The sequence below is a fragment of the Ischnura elegans genome, chromosome 8 (assembly GCF_921293095.1).
Source record: "Ischnura elegans chromosome 8, ioIscEleg1.1, whole genome shotgun sequence".
Taxonomy (NCBI): domain Eukaryota; kingdom Metazoa; phylum Arthropoda; class Insecta; order Odonata; family Coenagrionidae; genus Ischnura; species Ischnura elegans.
In genome coordinates this window covers 49363996-49386816 of record NC_060253.1, presented here as the reverse complement: position 1 = coordinate 49386816, position 22821 = coordinate 49363996, and the positions used below count along the sequence as shown (strand labels likewise).

Here is a 22821-nt window from a genome sequence, read left to right as displayed (position 1 = left end):
GCCTTGCGCTACCAGACAGGAAGGTACTCGGCTATCCACTAGCATCCTGCGTCCTATCAGTGCTCAGAGCCTCGATCAAGGTCACTTCACAAGGAGAGAGGGGGAACCAGAAATGCGGCGCACGGACTTTCCTACTTACGCGTCGCGTTTTTGCGCGCTTGAAATTTTTCACTTTTCATTTAATCGCGAAAAATAGATATCGTCATTTAAAAATCTAAAAGCGCGAAATACGTACTCCAGGAGTAATAATCTTTCGATTTAGGCAATAAAAAAATAATAGGAAACCACCCTATTACCTTGACTCAGGTATCAATAGAATGCACACAATATGGCAATTTACAAGGTAAATATCTATAAAAAGATTGCATCAAGATTTAGTTCCCTGATCAAAGATCAAGGTAAGAACCAGAATTTAAATAAAATCAAAGATAATATGCCAGATAATCTTGAAATTATTTCATATTCAAAGATGAGAGTCTCAGTGCTCAGAAATGATTTCAGTTACTAAGTTCCATTTCATTTCATGATCTGCAAGAGTCCTCAGAGGTCCTCATTGACAATCCCAATTGCTCTGATTTTGAGTGAGGTATACATGGCAACCCTGAGAATCAACAGCATTTCATTTCATTCAGGCCCGTTAAATCATACATGATAAAAGATACAACACAATTATTACTAAAAATCTTGGTTTATTGACAAAATATTGTGCCATTTACACATGAAATCACACAAAAGATTTACAATGAAAATGACTGCATACATTTTCAGCCCACAATGCTGGAACAAACTCAAATACATATTTCATTCTATTTGAAGGAGTACTACAAACTTGCACCCATCGCTCTGCAGAACATTGAGCCTTGTCAGCAAAAATTCGTCTTTTTACGGTCAGAGTTGAACCAGGTATATGCCACCACTGGGTTGAGCAAACAGCATTACAAAATCTTTCAACCATAGAATATGACAAAAATGTCACATTTTGAATGCTGTAATTTGAGAAAAGGCAATACTCTTCTAATATATTTGGTGGTGAAAACCATTAACACATTACTCATTTTGCAAAGTCCAACAAAATTGAAAAAACTATTGAAATAAGACAACGTAGAAAATTTGGTCTTTAATTAAATATATAATGTGGATTACCTAATTTCATGACTAGTAATTGATTGTCAGACATTTACACGAAGTTAAAAGTTCCATATTGCCATTACTTCTCTCTCCAGTGATGCTTATGACCAGCGTTAAACTATTAAAGCAAGGTTATATAATTCAACACCAAATTACACATTAAATCCCACTTCCAGTCTCAATATTCAACTACCACAACACCAATAGATGGAAAATTAATGGAAAGATATGAACCTATGAATATCAAAGTTCCATAAAAAGTAAGGGACAATTGTGAAGTTGAACACATGGTATTTTGATACAAATTTATTTTTTATAAAACTAATGAGAAAATTTTGAGATTATAAATACCTTGTAACAACATTAAAGAAAGATAATTATAAAAAAACTATGGTCTTCACCAAAATAAATGCTGTAGTTAAAGAAAGTCTCTCAGTACCTTATACCAACATGAATTTTATAGTGTTTATGGAGTAATTCTAAAAACAATTCTGAAAATACTTAACTCTATGGCCGATAAATATAATGCTCTTTTCTCATCAAATTACCACTCATCAAAATTATATCAAACCCAAAAACAGTATGTTTTAGGTACATATTTCGATCCATTTCCCAAAACCTATATAAAATGAGGATGTGCTACATAGTATTGCTAAGTTATCTATTTTTCACTGCCTTATCATGCTAAAAAAAATACTTTTGACACAAGGGTGTACAAGATCTTCTAGTAAAGAGACAATCTCACTTACTTCTTACAAAAGGAACCAAAAAATCTGCGTTAAAAATATATAATTTCACAGTCATTCTATCCAGAATAAGAGAATGTAAGAAATTCATGTATATACTATGTATTCATAGATAAACTTAACTAATCCTTTCTCCACCTTACCAAATGCATTTCCAGGATGAAACCAGTGAAAAACTCAATTAAAGGATTCCAAAATTACTTATCATTCAAAATTAATAGTTACTAAGTATTTGTGATCAAATCCTTCCATTGATACTTCCTTATATGGAGTTTATTTTAAGAATAATTAATATCTAGAAGATTTTTGTGTAGTAAAATTTTAGCATCAGAAAATACGTGGGTAAAAATCTAACCCAGTGGGGATCCCAAGACAAGTTTACCCACATTATTCACCGGGAAAGCATCAAATTATATTTCATCAGAAAATATGTATTCCTTTAATTTTTTTAGATTCAAGGTTGACATTTGGTTTCCCGGGGGACAATTATTCAATGACTACTTTAAAAATTAGCCAATCAAATATAATAGGTGTATGAAATTCTTTTCAAATTCCTAATCAGTGTCATTTTATTCATTTACGGGTAATTTCAGCACAATCATTCTAGAAGCCAGATGTTTAGACTCTACCCATCTTCCTGGAGTTATACAGATAATATTTTTTCACAATTTACCCAAGCTTTACGAACCAAATACCATTTAGTGAGAAAGATGATAACCTTTCGGCCATTGCTAATTTACAAGAGTTCAATGTTTCACATTGCACAGATAATTCCACACACCAAGTTCCATTTGATGGTAACTTAAAAACAACTGAGCAATTCAGCTCTCATTATCACTCTTATTACAAAAGAGCATCAGCAAAATAGTGATGCATTCCAATATTCATTTAATGGCCAAAATAAAATATCCTCCAAAAAAATTACATTAACTTCCACATATCCTACTCTATCTCACATCAAAAATCAAGTTGATATAATCATTACATTTTCAAAAACTATACTTGCATCACTTACTCAATATAATTTGAATTGGTACTCTATTAAATGCATCCATGTAGGATAGGGAATTCATCAACTTCACAAGGGATTTTTGCAGTGTTAATGGGTTCTATATGTTTGATTCATTTTCAAATTATATGGTAGCATTACACACCATGAGGAGTATTGTCAATCAATTGCCTAAACTTCTATTCTAAAAAGAAAGGACCACACAGCTCATAGCTTTCAATATGTTCCCACAAACTCATGCTCCCATCACATAATTAACTTTGTGACTTTGCTGTATTAATCACGATCTATATATCAGGTCTGAAGTGAGATTCAAACATATCAGTGCATCAGAAAACTGATGTGCTAACATTAATCATCATTAAGCAAGAATTTATGCATTGGCATCAGCAATAATGAGTTTAAAAACCTATGAGTCAAAATAAAAGATACAATGTATCCTTTTCTACAGAGAACTTAAAGATAATCACGCATTGTTCGATGCATGATGTTCATTCATGACTCGCAATGTAGGAAATTCCGAACTAAAGAAAAGTAAATGCTTGACAAAAGTCAAATGCCATCAATACATTAAAAGTTATAGGCAAAAATCTCACTAACGATACATACAACTGAAAGAATTAGTAATTACATTTCATACAATAAGCATAGGCACCAGTACTGGACCTTAGAAGTTGTATAAAGTTAAATTTACCATTGCTAACATTTGCATAAAATTTCAAAATATTGTAAACAATTCCTAAAATTTAATTCCCAAATTTATAAAAGCAATATAGGTACTTAAAATAAGCAACACACTTAGAAACATTTAAAAATATGTGCATACAAACACTCAGAAAGGAAAAATACTTTGACCCTCACAGTCATCAGTTATAAAGGGAATTACAAAAAAACCTAAGATACATATTAATTAACGTACCTGAATATAACATATATGAGTATTATAAAGTAAACAAAAAATAATTGTCACAAAAGTAAGCCATCATTTATGCCTCTAAAGCAGCAGGCCAAGGCACAAACAAGCATTACTGTGTTTGCAATCGACCTTCGTCATGGCAGAGGGGGCAAAAATTGAACAAACAGCACATCTACGAGTGCATTGGCTGAACAATAACAAAGGCTATACAACATATACACAACCTAATTCATGGCAACACTGACGGGCAATTTCACACACAAAGCCAACTGAAAGAAGGCTTCACTTCGTCCACACTTTCTCGAGAGCGGCAAGACCATTTTGAAATTGTTCCAATGGCTTTCGTTTTCTTTCAACACACTAAATTGTTCGTTACACTTTCAGAAAGTCATTGGTGTTGAAGAAATGAACGTGTGATGAACACATGACGTTTTGAAACATGCGGAGATTTCTTTCTCTGGAGGAGATTTCTAGAGCAGCAACTACAGGAGAGTTGGAATTACTTGATGTAACTGTCAAGCACTCGGTAGAGGCAGCACGAGAGGCATATCCCGATGATTTGAATGAGTACCAGGCCGACCACCACTCCAAGCACAATGTCCGTGCGCTCGTTCAACGTATTCAGGAAGACTTGGTAGCATCCCTGCAAATAATCAACAGACATAGTGTACTCCACAGTCGGGGTGGACTGGTCACAGTTAGCAGGCAGGAATACCTGCCAGGGCCCTGGCCCAGCAAGGCCCCAGGCAATGCACATGTATAATGCATGGAATACTTATGTTTTACAATAAATTGCCTACCTATATAAAAAATATCAAAAGTTCATTTAAATTCAAGTGTGCTGTGAAAAACCTACTTTCATGTAAATTATTCTATAGTGTAGATGATTTTCTAATTGAAACTAATTTAAATGTATAATTGAAATATGATAATAAAAAAAAATTGTAAATTGTATGTATTGTATTTTTCATATTGTTTCGATATTGTGCATAATATTTTTTTATTTATATGGAATGTAAAACATGTAATATATTGACAAAGCCATGCATAATTCATATGCTTATGGTGACTGAATAAATTGAATTGAATTGAATTTTTACCAATAGCCCAGTGTACCAATGTGTATTATGAGCGATTGTTCTCAAAGTCAAGATTATATAGACCAGGTTTTGCAGCTCTTCGTCTCAAGAAAAATTTGAGCCCTCATTTTTTTATATTATATATTTAAGTTTCGCAAGACTGTTGGCTTTCTTGCGTGGACATAGATAAAATTGTTGACATTTTTACCCAGTCGTGCGAAAAATCCACATAGAAAAAAATCATTCGCCTTGACCAGGATTCGAACTCTGATCCCCCGATTTCCTGTTAACACGTTGCGTACGGATGGCGAGAATTCTCGTCATTTTTTTCCCGAATGTTCCGGACGGATGACGAAGATTCTCGTCATTTAGGTGCGTCAACCTAAACAATTTTAAAGCGTACAATACGTATTCGTTAGTACGTTTTCAGTTGTTGTTCGCTATTTATAATGAATTGATACATCATAACGTTTGATTGAGTAAAGTTATATTCTAAACATTAGCTTTTTAGCCATGTTTAAACCAAAGGCATTATGCCCTAATAGGCACATATTTCCAGAATCGGCATTCCTAGGAATTTAAATACCCCAGTACGCAACGTGTTGAGTGCTTTAGCCAGTTAAGGTGTCATTCCTCCTTGTGGATATTTGTGGACACAACCGGAAAAATCAGTGGAAATCGGGGTATCTGGGTTCGAATCCTGGTAAATCAAGGCAAATGATTTTTTTCTGTGGATTTTTGGCACAATTTGTGCATTGCAGGTGGCTGTCGTAAAAGTTATCACCGCGGCTAGTCCAGGCACACTTACAACCATATTTACCCAGACTTAAGGAGGAGTGAAAAACACTTCCTTTCAATGAGCACTTCCTTCCGTTAATGAAGTCTTTCCTTTTAGCCTAAAAAAAATCTATCTAAAATACATAGTTTCATCTCACTTTTTTTAATGGCAGAGCTACTGTTCGAGGACAATTGACCTCAACACCCCACTGGGGTCATCGAGTAACCACTTCCGACCTGATAACTTCACCAATAATCACTTTGCCCCTGACTACAATAAAAACACCATGCAAGGGACAACCATCACTTGAGAAACTTCCATTCCCATTAATAAGTTTCACATTAAAAAAAACAATCCTAGAAACAAGAGCACATAATGTATGTAATTCCAGATTCCATAAATAAAAGAATAATTACAACTAACCATTCATGACATTATATTAATTTGTGCAAAACTCCAGGTTTTCAAGGCTATATTTATAATGTTTTCTAGGCTATGATTTTGCAGTTTTTTCATGCATGTAGATTCTTTCACTTTTTACACAAGCTTTTGAGTGTTTATTCACGTCTATAAAAAGTGAAAGAATGTAGTAAAATTATTATAAACACTTGATAAAGCTAAGAGAGAATCTGTTGTTCTGTTGGAAGTAAGTTTGACGAAACCATGAGCCAAACAAAATTTTAGTCCCCAATTTACTACTTTATTCATGTCATTTACTTTGCAGAGTTCATGGTGGATAATATACATAAAATGAAGATATTTTCCCTTGATATGATGCTTTAAAAATTCCCAATTTCAACCCAAAATTCACAAATAATCCACAAGATCCAGTACTGAAAATTCAATGACAATTCCCTGATTCCCCAGTTTTCCCTTGTCACTCGGAATTAGCCTGGAACCCATGATTAGAAAGCTAGATCCACAAAAACACTATGCATGCATCACTTGATAAACTTTCTTCATCATTAATAAGTTTCAGATCATAAAAAAGAGCAGTTCTAGAACAATTCTACAAACCCCAAATCCATACCCTTGCAGGTCGAGATGGCCTTGCAAGGGTATTACTGAGGAACTAGCCCCTTTACCCTAAATGTGTGAAATTCACATGCCTGCGGCCTAGTCAGGGGTCAGCTCTACCCTCACCTATCCAAACAAACCTTAAGGTCACCAGGTGATTGAGTGATAGTAAATGTAATGCCAAAAGGGAAAAAATCATTTTACTCTATAAACAAGGTTTTGGGGTAGGCAATGGACAGCTTACGTCATTTGCATAGTTCGTAGTATGTAGTAGAAGGGAAGGGTGGAGAGAAACCCAGCATTGGAATCAGCCTGCTCTAAATGATGGCATCATGGTCCATTGGAAGGATGGAGTGTTATACTTTAAATCCCCTCCCCAAAGCACTCAAGCAGAGATTGCATAGCTCTGAAGAATCTCAAACATCACCAGGATGTGGGCAAAAAGGGATAGGATTTTACTCTATTCCGTTATGCACACATGTTAACCTTTCAAAAAGTCAAGAGTAGTAGACAAACACGCCGCAGAGTCATGGGCCACCCAGCTGTACACTTACAGTTTCATAATATGAATTGGAGGCAGTGGGATTCTTGGGGCAGTCTGGGTCTCTTGGGCTGAAGAGTGAAGGGTCGGGCCCATCTGGGATGAGAACACAGCATGCCTCTGGAACTGTCTTGCTTCCGAGTCTCCATTTCTCAGACGTCTCAAAGTCTTTGTAATTATCCACTCCACAGCATGAAAACTGAATTATAAGCAAGAAATGTGAGTAGAAAATAACGTACGATAGATTCACAAAATTAGAATAAAATTGCAATCTGAATGCATATTACAAAAAGGATTTTTTTACTGTATGTCTGCTTGCATTACTATACAGTTTTCATCCATTCTTAAATTTTGAGGACTATCAGTTACACAAAAATTAGTGGTGCATCTCCAAAAGCACCCTTATTGTAGCAAATTCCTTTTACAGTTTTGGGAAATGATTGTATCAATGGTACAGTACACGGATAGAAAAGCTCATCATCTTTAGATACAGTCTTCAAAATTTAACTGGTGCAACTCCAAAAGAAAAATGTATATAACGTGATATAAAATTCAATGAAGAAAATTGGTAATAGAAAAAAAATAAAGTCCTAACACAAGTGCAGAAGAACTTCAAATTTCATAAAATTGTCCCCCTCTTTTTTGCACGGTTCTGCAAAATAATGGTGAAACAACTTCATCAGCAACTGCAAGTCAATTTTTGATAGGAATAATGGGTGAGTAAATGACATACCTGAGACATTACGTAGTTCCATAACAATGTCACAGTGTCTTCTTTACCCTTCGTCGCATAATAGTCCTTGATGGTTGTTTTCAATCCATCTCTGGCGTGGTCCTCAGCCTTTGAGGAATTGAGAAATCAAGAAATGCATTACTATGAATTATAATCATTGAATATATTATGAAGTAGCAAGCTTATGAAAAAAAAGGCTTTAACTTCTAAATAGTTGTTAATTATACCAGGCCCATATGATACTAACCTCTTTTCTGTACCCAACAACAAGTCCTCCGGCTGTTACTTCCAGGATAAGAATCAAAAAGAGGAAGACGGCATACTGAAATTAGGAAGATCAAGGAAACATATGAGTGGAAGAGTGGAATTCCAAATCAATCCAAAAAATAAAAATAAAAAACTTTTATATAAAGTTCAATCACAACTAATAGGTTCTCAATTAATAATATGAACTAATTCTGGTTCTCAACATAAAACTATTTACAGATGACAGATAAGGTGAAAATACTAGCCAGCTAGCTCAGTCAAAACTCTAATTTATGTAATTTTAAGAGCAACAAAGGAACAATATTTAGACTGAAAGTGTTGCTAGTAAATAAAAAAAGCAAAGGCGTGGATTTTCTTTTTCTTGACCAAAATACTCGTCATATAAAATCATTATTTAAGCATACCGGAACTAGCCGCGGTGATAACTTTTACGGAGTCACCCACAATGCACAAATTGTGCGAAAAATCCACGAAGGAAGAATCATACTTCAAGGAGGAAAAATCCCGGTCGAGGCGAATGATTTTTCCTCTGTGGATTTTTCGCACAATTTTTTAAGCACTTTTGCCTTTTCTAAGATGACAGATAAAAAGACTGCACTTTCATAAGGTAATGCAAAACAGATTGAATATTGGAAAAGAACATAGGAGTATAATGTGAATTTTCAATTATCCTGGTACATATTTGTGTAAGGTCCTTAATTGATATCTACTTGTCTCTCTTTACCATAATTATTTCTTGAACTCGTTGTCTCCAATTACAATATTTGATCTATTATTTAATGTATTACAACATAATTACCATTGAGTTTACGTTTGAATATTATGCATCACGTTTCACGAGTATTCCTATGTATTTTTCAAAGAGCTAATCCCGTCAATAAAAACAAATTCTTTCTTTTTCCCCAACCTAAAATTACTTCCAAAAATTCCAGACCCTGTGTGTACTATATTTTCTTTTAATGACCTATATACATATTAAATATTGAATACTTATAATGGAGTGTAGGCCCGGAAAAAATTAAAATACAATTTTCGACAACACTTCGGTTTATCTTTAAACCTTCATCATGCGTTTTCGTAATTTTTAACGATGGTAACTATACCAACGGTTTTTGCCAACGTTTCGGTTTATATTTAAACCTTCATTAGGCCTTTTAGCGATGTTCATTGATAATATAGTCACCATCATTAAACATCACAAAAAGCCCTGTAGGCAAAAATTGCATTTCAATTTTTTCAAGACCTTAACTCCAAGATACTTATCTAATATAAGTATTACAATTCGCAGGTGATCACTCGACATTATGCGGCCTCTTTTCGAGTTTTTCCTGGAAAAGTTTCCGATTTCTGCCTCCCGCCTATAAAGTGCATTGCCTAATTCCCAGAACTAAGGGGCGCATAACTCCACTTCTTCATACCCTCCCCCTACTCTTCCTCAATTCCCAAGGGGTCGTGGAATTCCGACGGAAACCTCGCAAGCACTTTAATCCGCAGGGGAGGGGCAGGAAGGTGGGGACATTGTGAAGCACGGGAAGTGCCATTCGGCCACGGAACCATTTGCATCTCTCGCAGGGTCAAACCTCTCTCCTCAGCGCTGAAAATTATATAATAAAAATTATAATCAAACGCCGATACTGAGGCGAGATTGCGATTACAAAGACCCTTCGTTCCCTCCAACCCCTCGTTCTGAAACTGGTACAAAATATTTACGACTGTTCATAAACTCAATTAAAATCGCACACGACAAACATTCAATACAGTCGAGGATGAAATCGATGATTCAATAAAAGGACGTGGTGATTAGGGTCTGTTTGGCCAGATCGGCTGGTCGGCAATAGGGTAGTTTCCTTCGTCAAATAAAACGGAAGGCAATGATTGCGATTCGTTACCCACCATTAGTGTATTTATAATATACAAATTATTTGGTTTTAGAAATCCCAGTTTAGACGAATGGCAATGGTAAATTTGATCCTCATTTGAAAAAGGCCAGATTGCCGCCCATGCGATGCCACTCCACGTGACGTCACAGGGACCTTGTTTCTAAACGAGTAGATAGGAGTTTTACATCATCTGAGATTACCAATACATGTATGAGGCACAGAGCTCAGGGAAACATGTCTTAATAATCACCTATTAAACCTGGCTAAGGTCGGAGAGTTTTCTTCATTTGATAAGGTATTAATAAACCTTTTTTAAGCCAAGCGCTACCAGCTAGCAGGGTACTCGGCTGCCTGCTAGCATCCTGCGTCGTATCAGCGCTCATAGCCTCTCCCCAAGGTCACCTCACTTGCGGCAGCGGGAACCAGAACAACGTCACACGGAGAGATTTCCCGGCATTCATACTTAGCCGTCGCGTTTCCACGCGCTTGAAAATTTTCACTTTTCATTTAATCGCGAAAAATAGATATCGTCATTTAAAAATCTAAAAGCGTGAAATACGTACTCCAGGAGTAATAATCTTTCGATTTAGGCAATAAAAAAATAATAGGAAACCACCGTATTGCCGAGGGCCCCGAGCTGAGGAGGGGGGGGGGGGCAAAACGCTCGCGTCTATCGTGAAGCGTAAGAAACAGAAGAAAGATTTAGTGCTTTCCGGTGAATAGAGTCGTGGAATGTTCTCGGGATCGCCACCGGGTCAGGAACTGTATAACTACCGACGCTTCGATGTCCGATTCGGTCATCGTCTACAGGGCTGTGAGTGTCGAGTGAGATTTTTCCTTGCTTATATATATTCAGTAATAGGTGTAATAAAAAATGACTCGAATGAAAAAAATTACTTGAGCCAAAGTTTTTTTATAATTTTGAAATTCTACGTTTTTTAATTAGTTGTTTTACACTGTATGCACACTCAGTTCAAAAGATTATATAAAAATATAGTTTTCAGAAGATAAAAGAGAAACTGATGATTTTTTGACAGGGTTGTTCAAAAATGTTATTTTAGAGTTTTTATTATATTTCAGCGCAGGTCTAAGGGACAAATTCACTTAATTATAGATATAGGGCCACATTACATTATTTAATTTTATAAGGTGTGTAATTATCACCTTTCATCATATTTTTTCTTAGGACATTGCTATTTTTTATTAATTTTTATCTGGTTTTAAATAGCCAGAATAGCGGCAAAATCCATCCAATTTCCTAAAATTTTCCGGGAGAGGACCTCCGAATCTCCCTGTAAGGGGTCCTACTCCCAAAAGCCCCAGCCGAGGGCCCCCAATCACCCGGCACCGCCCCAGATGGTGATATAGAGAACATCGGACGTAGAAAAGAGGACAATCTACAATAAGCTCCAATGGGATCGTTCACCCACAGACCCAAAATCGCAGACCATTACCCGCCTTTTTGACTGGTAGTAATTATTTTAAATATTTCTTCGTTTATGTTAAAATTAATTGATAACTTCATTGAATATAATATTTTCCTTTACTTATCAATACAATCCAGTATATATTTACAATTCATTTTACAAAAAATTATAAAATATACAGCGGTCACGTCGCTCCTGATTTTCCTGCCCTGGCATACCACACGCCACTACTTAGATCAGCTATGCTGCTTATTTCTATTCCAAATCAAATAATGAATGTTAAATGCATAAATGTGCGATCTAAAATAATGAAATGGCCAGACGTTATATAGTGTACTGATTTCCTGAAAAAAAAACGCGTTACCGTGACAAATAAAATAGAATCGCTTACCGCATCATTTTGACGGATGTCGTTCTTTTAAAGTAGACAGGCGGTATAATTCCATTTCTATACGTGATAAAATTAAATAATATTTTAACAGGAAATGTACCATTAAAATAAATAAAAGTCAACAAAATTAAAACTACAAAGAAAAATGTAGGCTTTACGGTTAAGAAAGTAGAGAGTACCCGTAAAAATGATAAGTTTGGTGTTAAAGGTTTCGGCAGATGAAATGGAATGATTAGTTTAGGCCAGCGGTTCCCAATCGGTGGTCATGTCAGACGCCAGGAATTAAGTAACTCTTAATCAGGAAATATGTATACATTTTATGTGGAGTATTTAAAACAAAGTTTCTATTTATACAATAATTTATAACGAAAAGTGTCACCTACCCGTACTGAAATTATGTAATAAAATGTGCACGTTACATATTTGGGGGTACTATATACTTATACATATAGAGGGATGCGGGAGGAAAAAATGATTGGGAACCGCTGATTTAGACGAAAAAGTAATCGTCCCCAGTCACACACTCTCTTCTATGTTTAAATCAAGGAAACGCGAACGAACTCACGCCCAGCGTTTAACCGCTTCTTTTGAGTGCTACTGGAATTCGATACTAGAAATATCGATTTTTTTCGAAACAGCGTAATGCGTGGAGGCATATCTGTTTACATACTCGCGTGATTGAAAAGAAATCCCAGCGCTCGAGTCGGCGAGCTATAATCCGTATTGAGGAGTCAATCCCCATGATCCTAAGCCCCTAATTTCCCTAAAGCCAAGGTAGCCCTACAGGGGAGGCAAAGGCGAATTAGGGTTTCCTAAACGAGAGGCTCAGAAATTTTTAATTCTGTTCCCGCGTGTCGGTCGGAGACTTATCGCGGTTTCTCCGCTTGCGGTTTTACTCCTCTCACGCCCGAATTCGCCTCTTTTTGAAGTTCTTCTGCCAACACTAATCTCTACCGCGTCCGCCTTCGGATGACTCAGCCAAGTCGACTCCCAGACTTGAAGATGCGCCGAAGGCGTGTGTAAAGACTGCTCCGGTTGCTCTTTAAAACCCTTTAAGGGTAATGAATGTTTTAAAATAGCTATAGTATACCATTGGCATAGGTTAAATATAGTTAATATGAAAGAAGAAACTTAAAATAATTGAAAATGAAGACTTGAACCTAAGCGACTAAACCTCTACAAAAATAACAGTGAAACGAAACAGAACAATATTTTATTATAAATTATGCCAATGTTAATATTTTAAGTTATTTTAAGTTATAAGTTAATGTTAATTTTTCATGTTTTAGTAAATATTACTCTTGATTCCAGCATCAAACTCTTCCCCACCTTCCCTGACCAATTACTTGGCATCATTTTAAACTCCACCGAACAGCCTCTTTAAACTCCTTTCATATGATTTCCCCTCGACTATCTACCATTCATTCGCAATGCCGACGTCTTATCCATTCACAATCGCAGAGTGAGTATACAATCTACATCTATTTTCTTAGTTTGCCTCATTTGCTCCCTACGGAACATTATATGGAGCTTTCTCGCTAACCCAGCTAGATGAACGAACATATCTTGATTTCACTTTCGACCGGTGTTCTCAGCACTAATCTTACATCTTCATCTCACTTCTCCTTCCTATGCATAAACTCGTCTTAGAAGAAACAATCGAGTAATTTTCATCACTCGATTCGGGTCTAGATTCCTAAGAAGATCTGTGAGTTCAAAGCTGATCTTTAGGGTAATTCTTATCATGCCTCATGACACAGCATTGAATTTAAGTTAACTAACCCATCAACAATCTACATAGAGGAATAAAAGAGTGGAATGACCTACCTGAAGTGATTTTTAAGATCTTACCTTCAAATGCCAAAATATTTAGGAAGAAGTGTGAAGCACTAAACTATTAATTAAGTACATAATGGTTCAAAGAAAGAGTTTGAAGTTGGGTCAATGCTCATTTTTTAGTTGTATTTTATTAGAATTAATGTATTTAATGGATTGTTTTAAATTGTTTTATTGGGATAATGTTAAATTCTTAGTTGTATGAGATTAGAATAAGGGTATTATTTTTATCATGGATATATGTTCTGGTTCTGTTTCTTTGTATTATGTACTTCCTGATTTTATGTTACCACCCGACATTATGGTCGACTTGTAACAATTTATGTAATAATAATAATAATAACACAATTTACACAGACAAACCTGTCCAGCATAACAGACCGGACATAATCTGGATTTAAAAAAAAGAAAAGCAGACCTTTATAATTGAAATAGCAGTTCCGGCTGACCACAACCTTAAGAAGAAATACGAGGAAAAGAAACAAAAATATCAAGACCTCGCAAGGCAAATAAAAACTATCTGGAAACAGGACGTGGTCACCACCATCCCCATAGTAATATCATCAACAGGAATAATACATTCATCACTAAATTTTGGAATTGAACAATTAAAAATTAAAAGAAACACAATATATAACATTCAAAAATCTGTAATACTGGATACATGTAGAACAGTTAGATTGTTTTTAAATGAATTGTAACTTGAGGCAGCGTCTTGGCAAGGCCCGACGCTGGCAGACCTCCAAGTAAATCTTGTGGAATAAAGAATAATAATAATAACAATAATGTTTGTTCCCTTAATCGTGGGAAATCAAGAAATAAACAAGAGTGAGAAGTCACATAATTATGTACATTATCAAGAATACGCTCCACCCACCTAAAATAAAAGGAAATTTCGTTATTATTTCCACACATTACCCTTCCAAATCTGAATAGCAGAAACGATGTTAATGTTGTATGCTTGCAAGATTGTAAGATTTGCACAGTATTTAAAATATTCAGACTAACGTTAAGGAAACAGCCGAGAACCAGTAAGCGATATACCTGTAAGGAGTAATACGAAAATGCACAACAAGCGTGGATACTCCATAATTGAAAAATAATTTGCTATGACCGGGATTCGAACCATGGATTAAGTTTAATCCGCGATTGAGTCCCGAAAGACTGAATAAATGAAGCAGAAGAAGAGAAACTCTAATTGGACATACATATGCGATCATGCAGAACAATTCTCCACACGCAATGGCGAAGATCAAAGAGTGACTTTCAAACCCTTCGCGCCATAGTGCTTGAAAATAATTAATTTTCAGATGACTCGTCATGTGGAGCTGTTAGAACCCTTATCACCCTCAAATACCGAAATTGGACCCATTAAAATTCCTAATTTATATCAATTCTTTGTCGATTTGGTAGAAATAATCTAGATTGAAGGACAAGATAAGTAATTTTTCATAACGTACATACATGCGGTAGCGGTAGGTGCGAGATTGATAAATTGCGGAATTTTAAGATAAATAGTTCAAAATGGTGAATTTTACGGCTTTCTGAAGGATATTTTATTAATCCTTACACTATTCTATAAGTAATATCAATCCAATTAAGTAAAATGGATTAAACATAAAATGTCTCTGAGCTCTGGGGGGGGGGGGGGTTTCCACCAAAACCCCCCTCTCGCTTCGCCACTGGCCCTAGTTATAGTTCATTTCTCGTTGAAACTCGAATCGCTCTAACCGTTAGCGACGCGAGTGGCGACTTCTGCAAACCATTTTAAATGCGAGATCGATGGTAGCCATTCAGCGGCCGACGAGAGAATCCTCTCCTGTAATACTCGAACTATTAAGCTAAGCAAGCTATACTTCGATTTCCGACGAAAGCGGCGTGTGCCAGGGGCATCGCATGAATAGTGAATACCCACTCTTGCGAGGATGGAGAAAAAAAGAGAAGACGAGGATTGCGAAGGGGATTTACTGCCGGGCTTCCGACTTCGCGTGGGTGTAATTCGAGTCTGAGCAGAAGAACGAAGTGCAGTTTAAATTGAAAGGAGAGCACGCGACGGGATAATGCATGCACTGGAAGGGTCGACGAACCCTGGTATTACTAGCATGAGGCACAGTACAAGGGATGGCTGTTTACTCACAAACTTTCGTCACTGCAAACTTCGATCCAAGTGGACTACCGCGAATCCATATACTAAAAAAACTAGGGGCGGATTCAGCATTAAATTTGGAGGGGTGCCATGAACTGGGTCCGGGGAATATGGAATACCCCCCTGTAGAATGGAGAATCTCCCGAGTAAAAGTTTTAAAATGCCCATATTTTTACGCATTTAGGGGCCTAAAATTTCGTTTTTACCTTTAGAAACACATGAAATCGAACAATTTTAGTCATTTAAGGATACTTAAACTATTTAATTAATAAAATTTTAAATGTTTGATGAAATTTTGGGGAGAGGGTGGGGACCCCTGTACCCCCCTGGATCCACCACTGTAAAAACCCACTTCCGGCCACTGACTGATTGACTGATCCATACAAATATTAGGGGTGCACGAGACGAGATACGAGACAAAAAGTCATAGAATCAACCCCCTCTTAAAATACTCTGAAAACCCTAGGAAAAACTCTAGAAGCACTAATATTTTCTTTCTATTATAGTGTTGCCAACTGCCTCCATGCCTCTACTTTTTTGGAATGTTCGGGGGTCAATGCCCCCAAATCGCAACAACGTATCTCCATCCGTTGTTGAGATAATAAATCATGAAATACTGGCGAAGTTGCACTATCGGGCCTAAATTAAATGTGCCCTAATCGGTCTGAAAATTGATTTCTCGACGTATCACTTGGTCTAGATTCTAAAATTGACATTTTTGAAAAAAAAATATTTTTTGACCTCCAGACGTCCCCAAAAAATAGAGGTATGGAGGCAATTGGCACACCGTCATACATAGAAAATTTAGTATTTCGACAAAATTCCTAGGGTTTCAGGTAATTTTTAGGGGGGTCGATTCTATAACTTTTTTATCTTACCTCGTTCAAACCAATCATTTGTGTGAATCAGTCAGTCAGTCACTGGTCGGAAGCGAGTTTTATAGTATTAGGACAAGTTTCTGTGCTCTAATTATCGATAAGTAAAATATATATTTTTTTAAAGCGGAGTCTCTCCTCTATGGTTTCCCGGTGAGTGCAGTTACCAGGCAAACACCGTATAAAAGTCACATCGCATCAATGGGTGACAGCATTTTCACAACAATGGGACCATGCGCTACTTAGAAACAATGGGTATCGCTGAACGCGGCACTTGGAACGAAACCCTAGTCAGGCTCGCGGGGATACACTCTTGGGGCCAGGCTCGTAAGTCCGTCACTATCACGCCCGTACCACAGGAAGATAAAATGCATAGGGGAGGACAAAAGGAAGGAGGCGATGCTGTGGTAAGGAGACGCTGCCTCCAGGGGTAGGGATAGACGCGGCTCAAGCACGTAGCCAGGATGGGGGAATTGGGGGCTTCAGTGCTCCCCTCCCGATTTTTTTCCCTAGTAGCGACAGCCCGCCATTCAATCCGTCAGGACACTACTAGCCCAGGGATACTTAACCTTTGGCTTTCTCGCAACTATTTAAAGCACTGGCTTCGATCCTATGGGTAACAGGACGCGTCCCACCTCCGATAATTGTTAAGTGGGATCAGAGAGGAGTAAGATACGTATTCCATAGAATTAAATGAGGTTATAATTAATAAGCGTAATTAAACAATGAAAAGCGGATTGTTTACCATTTACCCAAACAATTAAACCATATATTGTTTTTTTCTCGTGATGGGGTATAAAATTGGGTAAAAATTAGGTATATTATGTGTTAAAAATGATTTAAAATCACTATTTCCAGGATTTATTTCTTTTTATTTCTGGGGGGGTCGGACGGACCCAACTTCCACGGAGGGATATTCCATAACCCCCCAAAACCTCCTGGAAGCCCGTTCCCCACAAAGTTTTACTGCAGTCGAGGCTAATGATTAAAATTTGTGGACAGAGGTCAGGGTCTCAGATCCGGTACTTTCTTAAATCGGATAATATTAACAACAGCCGCCCGTAGCCTAAAAAAATATTTTATCGAAAAATCAGGCGGATTTAGGAAACAAATGACAACGAAGCCAAAATGCTATTATTAAAAAATTATGACGCCAACTTTAAGGACGATGAAAACGAAATTTATAGCTTCTTTAATGATGCTGCATGTATATTTTCTACCGACCAAAATACTTTCCTGAAGGCTTAAGAAACAATTCAACTCAATTCCAATACCTATTGTGCGGCAGTATGTTCTCATTTCTGCAGAAGAACGATAGATATCGTTAATCGCGCGTTATTTTTTCTATTAAAACCCCCAAATCTTTTTTTCCAAGACTAATTTTTCGAAAAGTGCACAGTGAAAATTTATCGCAATTTTTTCTATGACCCAGCCTTAAGATGGGTGGTCAAGGGGGAGGGTAAGGAGAAAACCCTCGACCCTTTTTCTGACCCACGTGGTTCATTCAAAGCGTGCTCGCTTCAATAAAGCAAACTTTTTACCTACTTATTGCAGCGATTCAGCAGAAAAGGCTACGCTCGAGCTCCATCTTCAATTCGCGTGGGTCCACGGAAAAAACAGGCTGAGGTAGGAAAAGAGAAGCTAAAAGAGTCCATAAAATTCCGCCAACATTCCCTACTACCTAAAATAGGGCTTGGAAACGTACAATTTATGCAAATATTTTATGACAGTAATCTTATGTTTTATTTCAGCACGTGATTTTTAAATCAAACATTCATACATTAATAGTAAAATAAATTTTCAAGATAAAAATTAGTGCTTGTTATGTGTAATTTGAATATTTCGAAGGGAGTAAATGGAAGGGTTGTATGATAGAAACATTCTCCCATACTAAAAGGGTGTAGCAGAGATATTTGCCTATATGATGCGAGGTTTAAGGAGTCTTTTTGCAACAACATCTACTTAATTTGAAACACGCTTCAGCTTTTATAAAATAAAATTACACCTCAATTGCTCTTGACAATTAATTTGAAAAACTATCCTTAATAGATGCATACAAGCAAATAGGGTTTCGCCAATATTTCTGGAGGGTCTGACAAATATTTATTTTTTGGTATAATTTTCCAAATTCGTCTAAACTGCTCCAAAAGAGCGAAAGACAACGCAAAAAATCGATAAAAATATTAAGTTTTACTCTGTAGCTCCCAATGTAAATATTATGTTTTGAACTATGTTTTTGTAACCACGGTGAAAATAAAATATTTAACAGACTATTTTCGGCCATGATGGAGAAAAGCACTTGAGAATACCCAGAATTCCAAAAAATCTGCGAATAACGCATCAATATTTAATTGGACACCGAAACCATATGCTTAAAAATATTTTACGTACTCCAAGTTAGAGAAAAATGTTTTCAGTACGGCAACGTAGGGGAAATGATTTGCGACACTTAATCCCTTAATGATCCACCCTGGAGAGTACATCAGGATATCCGCCACTGGGCGTCATTTCAGCTCTAGCCTCCAAAGTTGCATGGTCTGCAGTTGATTGCTATCGCATGTTATGGGCGTCCCAATTAGGGTGTCATCGATTAGTAATGACGCGATATGCGAAATTAATTACTTCCATTACGCCGAGGCCTTGCGGCAAAACTGTCGTCGTGAATTCTTCCGAGAAAAATTATACTTAACCCTTACGGACGTGTGAGACTGGCCGTTAGTCCTTATCATTAATTAATTAATTCACTAATAATGTTCCCACTTTAGGAAAGGCAATGTAATTTTCACGAAGTTTAAAAAATATTATCTCTTGGCTTCAACACTGTGTCCATTGAATACTAAAAAACTAGGTCTTTCGTGCTATATTGTACGAGAGATTAGAGAAACCGAATTTTTCTTATGTTTTTGCAATACTTGTGTTTGCACGGTAAATGGGTCCCATACACTAGAATATATAGATTGATTGGTAAAAAAACTAAACGTAGTATGCTATAACTAGATAATAAGGCAAGCTCCTCATAATGCAAATTTTTTTCAGCTTTGATGTCATTTTCTAAAAGCTGAATTATAATGAGGAACTTGCCATAATAGCTTTGTCATGACATACTTGGATAAAAAATATTTTACCAAAATTCTAAAGGTTGGAAGCCTTCGAAATGCGTTGCCACAGAATAATGATGAAGATCAAATGGATAGAATGTATGAGTAACTCGGAAGTTTTGACATGAACAGGTGAGAAGTCTTTTGAAATCCTTGGGTAGAATACGGGACAATTAAATCAGCCATATCATGAGACCCGTTAGTCTAATGAAAATCATCACTGAAGAACAGGTGGAAGGGAGGAACAGCTGATATAGGCCACGGGCGTGATACGCTTAGCAGGAGATTGAGAATGTAAGGCTGAAAAATTATGCAGGCGTTAAAAGAATTTAGCAAATGGGAGAACTGAGTGGAGAGCTGCGTTAAACCAATCTTAAAACTGTATCACACGATCATTTTTTCCAGCCTTTCGAGGGATAGCTCCATCGATCGCTCCAATGATGGCGGAAAAATTACCGTTTCGCGCAATCATTTTCCGCGGTGTCTCCAGGGATGGAAATCTCATCCCTTTTTCCATCACACACTTTTTCCATCGCTGGTTCTGTTCTTCGGACAATCAGACCTAATGGCCTCTAACTGAGATTGTAACGCCACGCTAGGCTCTTAATTGAATGACAGTTGTAAATACGGAGAGTTACGGAATAAAGGATGGAAAAAGGGACGGTGGGAATGACCATATGATTCAGAAAATGATGGAACGAGCGATCACTTTTCTGGTCCCTGTAAACCTATTGTGGTACGGTACGCATTTGGAGGAGGCGACCGACAGTTAAGGTCATTTGTGCCAGGAGATGGAGAGAAATCCGGCGTGGGCATTAGCCTGCTCTTAACGAAAGGCGCCAAGGGGACCACGGCTCAACGTCCCATCCGACGGACGGAGTGTTGTGCTTGTAGTTCCCTCCACAAAGCACTAAATTAGGGATCAGGCAGCTTCTGAAAAATCTCTGCCAACGCCGGGATTTGAACCCGGACCATCTGTATGGGAAGGCAGCACTCTAGCCACCATGCCAAATCGATCCCTCTTATGAAAATATTTCGCTGGAGCTATAACTCTGAGGGACGAAAAAGATGATCGTGCGGTTCAGGCCTAAGGATTGATGACTATTGACAATGAAGAGGAAATGATAGCTCCAATTGAAGCCACATCGCCTGAAATTGTCGTTTACTCTTCGTGTATTTACATTTCACGTAATTCAGTTTAAACCCACGGCCGGATGAGTTTTGTCAAGATCAGTATGCCGTCCCCCTTCCCCTCATCCTCCCCCCCACCCCCATTCCATCTCTCCCCACCCTCTCTCACCACTATATACTACAACACTACATCAATAAACTATTATTTTGAAATGCGGCAGTTGAAACTACACACCGAATGCATACTATTAAGACGTTTTATTAATACGGTGGAACCTGGATAATTCGAATTTCTTTCATTCGAAATATTCTTTAATTCGAATACTTCTCTTGATCCCTAGCATTTTGTATTCAAACAATCCTTTAAAAAAATCGTGGAAAATTCGAATTTTATCATGCATAATTCGAAATTTTGGTATGTCAAATTAAGGTATAAATTATAATCTACGACTCATAATAACGGTGAATCCATCGGAAAATATGCTTTGCTAACGCTATTGTCAAAAATTACATCTTGTTTAAACGTATACGATTACGAATTAAGTTGGTAGTGCACAGCAGTTCAGATGTTGCCAAGGGCGAACCCAGGATCAAAACTAGGGGGGAGGGGGGGAATCCATGGTTGCTCAAGTTATACGTAAGATGTAAGCATGGAAAAAGTTAATGAACCAACATTTTAAGGTAAGTGTAACAGCTCTTCATTAGTCTTTAAAATTATTTGCTTGAAAAAATATTATTTTCTTTAAAGACGTTTGCGATTTTTGCTTCTAGGGGGGGCAGCTACCCCCTCCTGCCCCGCGCTGGGTACGCCCATGGATGTTGCTGAGGGCATTTTAAGATGATATAAAAAAATGTTAATATACTTTATTTCGTAGTTTGTTGAAATAAATATTCCTGTTTTAAGGTTACTTTAATCTTGTTAATAGGCGTTTACCGAAGTATTTATATTTCAAGAGTGTCAATTTTATTAGGAGTTTTGATTGGGAATATGAATTTTATTGTCTTGGACCTATTTATCAAGGACTTCTCTAATTAGAATTTTTGGATAAGTAATTGGAAGTTTTTTGCTGGTACATTGATGTTCGATTTATCCAGGATCCACTGTATTCTTGTTTCAAAATTAATAAATGAATAATTATTGCTGAATGATTTAATTATAATGTTGAAAATTTCCAAACTTTGCCGCACCCTGAAGTCTACCGCCCGGGGCCCCTATGTCCAGCTCTAGTTCCGGCCCTGCTTAAACCTATCGTGAATGTATTCTGCGGAATAGAGGGGTCAAGGTGAACGTAGAGGTGAGAGGAGAGATTGCTAAGAGAGAGGGGTTACGACGTGGTCAATGGCTGGTGCGTGACTTGAAAGATGAGCAGACGATGATGACCTAAGAGATCAACTCCCCTCACTTCGCAACACGACATCCAGTTCCCCGTGAAGTATTCTACGTCTAGTGATAGAAAAATGACGGTCAAAATCGATTTTTCGATAAATCGATCTCTCGATCAATCGATTTTTTTCGATTAATCGATTTTTTTTGCCGTAGTAAAATCTCTCTCTTATGTCATCGTTTGTATCGGACCTGGAAATATTGACTTTTCGAAGATATTCGTCGCAATAACATACATTATATAAAATATTGGGAAAAAATGGATCGCATTGCGCACATCAATGCGCCGCGGACATTTTTGAAAGCCAATTAAAATGCGAACAAAATGGAAACAGAAATGAGCCATCTATGGGATGAAATTAGGCCTCCTCTATGCAGTCTCCTTGGTTAATGGAGTGAAATTTATCCATAATAAGCCTTCAAACTTGCCATTGTCCAC

General features: G+C 37.1%; 1 protein-coding gene across 1 annotated transcript in view; it reads right to left on the bottom strand.

Annotated features, from left to right (window-relative positions):
* Nucleotides 1-669: 669 nt before the first annotated feature.
* The window catches only part of LOC124163316 (tetraspanin-18-like), a 106863-nt gene continuing 84711 nt past the window's right edge, over nt 670-22821 (bottom strand). The window contains exons 5-8 of the mRNA XM_046540132.1: nt 8195-8269; nt 7948-8055; nt 7228-7413; nt 670-4442 (exon numbers count right to left, since the gene is read on the bottom strand). Of these exons, the coding sequence (XP_046396088.1) occupies nt 4299-4442; nt 7228-7413; nt 7948-8055; nt 8195-8269 (513 nt within the window). The 3' untranslated portion in view covers nt 670-4298. The remainder of the gene's footprint in view (nt 4443-7227; nt 7414-7947; nt 8056-8194; nt 8270-22821) is intronic.